Below are 4,376 nucleotides of genomic sequence, written 5' to 3'. Positions count from 1 at the left end.
GGGAAAACCCTGAAGATGTCCAGCCTTAGGTCAGACAAAAATAGCTGAGTCCTAGCACCTACAGAGCAGTTCTAAACACAATTCCCTTATGGGTTTAACTGATGAATTTGTTCTTTCTTTTCACCTGAACAGCTTCCATTTTCCTCTTGCCCCTTTGTTCTCAGGAGGCAGTTTTGAGTCCCAACATGCCCTGCATCACCTCCTCCTGTGTCCACTGCCGAAGCAGGGCAATCAGAGTGTGGGCTTCAGCACAACTCCAATTGGATGACAAATAGTGAGAGTAATAGGCTGGTAGAGTTTTTAAAATTCCAGAATACCAGAATACAGTACTGCAGACCCCTCTCTCCAAATCAAAGCCTACTGAATGAAATGATGACTGTACTCAAGTGCAATTATACTGAGCATGTAAAATTGAAACACTGAAAGTAAATCTTCCATTGAGATATTGCATTTCGTATTTCAGCCTATGCCAAATAAGCTAGTGACGTTTTTATCATTGTTGAGGGTAATGTCAGGAGACAAACGTCTACAAATTTTCTACATAACTTTTTCCATTTTATCTGTTTTCCATTTATGGCGTTGAACACATGGTGTGACTTTTAATATTCTCTCCTCCTTCTTTCCCACATTTTATGACAAGGGATCAAACTCAATCTTGATTATCCTAAATTTACCCTTAGGTAACCTCAGACCCAGAGGGGTTTTTTGTTTTGTTTTGTTTGTTTGTTTTAATTTGTATGGAAAAAGAGAGGAAAAACTTCCAAATTACCCTATAAACCTGGTCCTATGGATGCTGGCAAATGGCCTGGAAAGAACAGGTGCAGCATGTTATAGAAGACCATGTGGCTGGTGGCTACCAGCTCAGGTCTCTCAGGTCGTGGAAACTCGGTAATAACTGAGGAAACTGTGGGTTTTAACGTATGTCAGATTTCGAAGATGGGGCGGGCTTAGTTGAGCGGGGTCTCCCTGGGGGCGCACAAGGGAAGCGGTTGGGAATGAATGAGCCGAGGCCCCGAGCCCGCGTTCCTGGCGGTGGCGCCCTAGCTCCAGCGCGGTGACAACAAGCGTTAAGGTAACAACCGCCGCCGCCGCCGCCGCCGCCGCCGCCGCCAGAGGGATGGCTTCCAGCTTCAAGAAGTCAAACGTGGCCTCCACCAGCCAGAAAAGAAAGGTGGAGCCTAAGCCCGAGCTCACTGAAGATCAGAAGCAAGAAATTCGCGAAGCGTTTGCCCTCTTCGATGCCGACGGCAGCGGCACCATCGACGTGAAGGAGCTGAAGGTGGCCTTGAGGGCGCTGGGCTTTGAACCCAGGAAGGAGGAGATGAAGAGGATAATCGCCGAGGTGGACAAGGAAAGCACAGGGAAAGTCAGCTTCAATGACTTCTTGGCTGTGATGACTCAGAAGATGGCCGAGAAAGACACCAAGGAAGAAATCCTGAAGGCTTTCAGGCTCTTTGATGATGATGAAACCGGGAAGATCTCTTTCAAAAACCTAAAGCGCGTGGCCACCGAGTTGGGGGAAAACCTCACTGATGAGGAGCTGCAGGAAATGATTGACGAAGCAGATCGGGATGGAGACGGTGAAGTGAACGAGGAAGAGTTTCTTCGGATCATGAAAAAGACCAGCCTCTACTGAAGTCGGTTTCTCCCGCAAGCATGTGTAGGGAGATTGAGTTGACTTGCTGGGTTCCCTGTTTCTGTTTTGTGAAACCTTGAGGTAGAGCCCAGCACTGTCTCTCCTCTTACCCCCAGCTGGTCTAGATAGTTCTATTTCCAAATCTCTAGCTCAATTATAGAATTTTAAAGATGCTTTTAATGTGAGTTTTGGTTTTTCATTCCCAAGAGCAGACCTGGAGGAGTGTAGGTTGAATCAAAGATTCTGAAACTTCTTTCCATCCACCATTTGCCTTGCATTGGTGGACACCCATTAAACTGAAGGCAAGACATACTGCCTTCAGTTTATATATATATATAATATATGGTTCATATATTATTCCTTAAATTCAAGTCATTGTTCTCGCATGATAAGGTGGAATCACCAGCAGGTCATCCTAGCCATTGATTTTCACTTAACTGAATACTGGTTTGAAGGAAAACAGTGCACCCATTTATTGGGCTCAGGAACGGTACTGCTCTAAAGGATAGGCTTGCCTTTGGCTGGTGGTAAATGGTGCTATTTAAACGGTTCTCTGGTTTCATCACATGCAAATGATTCTTGATTTGTGTGTACATTACCTACTGTGGATTATCGGGGCCACAATGTATTCTTGGGCTACAGAATAAAAACAGAATTTAATATTGGCCCAAGCAAAGAATGATTGGCTTAAGAGGTTAAGCTAACTAATGACTTTGAGTAAATATTTATAAATGTAAGATCTTAGCTTAGGAAGTTGTAAAAAAATATCTGTAACACACTTTGAGCTACTTATCTGTCCTTGGAAAGATAAACTAGTGTTTTAGTTATTAGATGAGTTATACTATAACCTTAGTCATTTTATTATTGCTTTATTACAAGCCACTGTCTACCTTCTAATTCTTAGAACATCTTGGTTCTTGATACTTAATTTCCCCTCCTCTGGTATATAGTTGATGCCAGAATGTCTGGCATTTAAGTAGTTCTCTATTTTATAATCCCAGGAAAGTATTTGTTGTGGCTTGTGTATGCATTAATACTACTTGTTCTCTGTTATAAATTAAACCTTTCTTGTTTTGAAATAAAATACCTACCCATTTGAACATCTACAAATATGAAGTTAGCGAAAAGTTAAATAATATAGCTGTGGGAAGATAATGAAATCTATCTGCTGAGATGGAGGCCTGGACAAATGTTTTGATAATAGGCAACAAAACTAGCAAACAGGCAAGATATTTTGGTCACAACTAAATTAAGTCTTCATACAAAGTCCCATTAAAATAAATGTGAAATTCTGGAAAATTTTTCACTTGCTTTGCCAGCAGTTTTACCCTTCAGAGGATTGTTAATCCAATAAGGAAAACTACTACTCTGGGTTTAATTCTCATTAACAGGGACTAATTTGTCAAAGCGGCAGTACTAGCTGAAGTGATGGGTATGTGGGCATTTACTGTGAGAAAGGATTTTGCTGAGGCGGCTGGCACAGGGCAGGGGAACTCACCCAGACTGCAAATGCTAACAGTTCAGGTTCAATGTCTTAGTGTGGATTCAGGTGCAGTTGTAGGGGATACAGGTGCAGCTTGGACCAGCGACAGTGTGAGGGGCCCGATCTGAGGGCAAGGGGAGGAGCGTGGCATTCTGGGAAACAAGAGTTCCTGGCATCCTGATGACCAGAGTCTCGGCCCAAGGATCTAAATATGGATCAAGGTAGAAAAAACAGAAACAAAGAAAGTTGGCAGGAACTAGGAGAAAGGGTCAGAGCCTTGGCCAACTGGACTGGGTTCAGTCTTGGCTCCCGGCCCAGCAGAGGGTAGAAGCGAAAACCAGGAACCCAGGCTGAAGCCCAGGAATCAAGCTGCCCAGACACCATGGGGTCAACTGTGGAGGCTGTAGCCCAGGACTTAAAGGGTTGCCTTAAAGACACAGTCCGTCCTACACACAGGAAGGGGCTCCAGAATATTCCTGAATCCCATTCACTGCTAAGGAAGAACCTCTCATGGACTACTAGTTTTGCTTCTCAGTCGGCACGTATTCTGGGAGATGGAGGGTAAATCGGGGGCAGGGGAACAACTAGAGCAGACCTAGATTGACATTTGAATTTTAAGAGAAGTAAATCATACACGTCTGGCTGGATCAGACCTGTATCCCAGTCTTTACACAAATAGAACACAAGAAGTTCAATGAAAATTTAAAAACACCTTTTTGCAGATGAGTAAACTCAGCTATAAAGGTTGGGAAGAACTCAGAAAGTAGTTTTCACTTTACTGGCACTATTACAAATGGTCCCAATAAAGAAGCAGGAAGTATAGCAAAGAAACTGTGTAGGGAGCTCATTGATAAACTCTTGCTTTCTAATGATATATGTTAACAGGTGAAAAGCAGAGCATCAGGCCAAGGATAAAAATATGACAGTCTCAAGGTTGTATTGCTATCAAGGGAGCTAATGCCCCAAATGAGCAGAGGACAGTAAAGGAATTTTTTTTTTTCCTTAAAGGCATCTTAGTTATGTCTAAGATGAGAAGATTGAGGATGGGATAGGTCCAACTCTTTAAACTGTTGCAGGTTGGTTTCCATGGGAAGCAGGCTCTTTGAGTCTTAGGTGTGTGTACAGGAAGTTTATTTGAGTTCTCTGGATCCCACGGGTGAGGGGGAAAGAAACCAAGACAGGGCAGAGGGAGAAATTGGGCTATGATATGGTCACTAACAGAGGCCTCAGCTGATCTCATGGGGAGCTCTGGGGCAA

The 4,376-nt window shown here is 43.5% G+C and overlaps 1 protein-coding gene across 1 annotated transcript; it reads left to right on the top strand.

The window, feature by feature from the left end:
- Positions 1-1,117: 1,117 nt before the first annotated feature.
- On the top strand, positions 1,118-1,636 carry CETN1 (centrin 1; the record flags this gene model as incomplete). Its single annotated transcript, XM_082668049.1, has 1 exon — positions 1,118-1,636. One exon carries the CDS (start codon positions 1,118-1,120, stop codon positions 1,634-1,636), a length of 519 nt encoding a protein of 172 aa, XP_082524175.1.
- Positions 1,637-4,376: the final 2,740 nt, after the last annotated feature.

The sequence above is a fragment of the Grampus griseus genome (assembly GCF_964374135.1).
Source record: "Grampus griseus genome assembly, chromosome: 12".
NCBI lineage: Eukaryota > Metazoa > Chordata > Mammalia > Artiodactyla > Delphinidae > Grampus > Grampus griseus.
The sequence above is the reverse complement of the archived record's forward strand: the minus strand, read 5'-3'. Positions and strand labels throughout refer to the sequence as shown.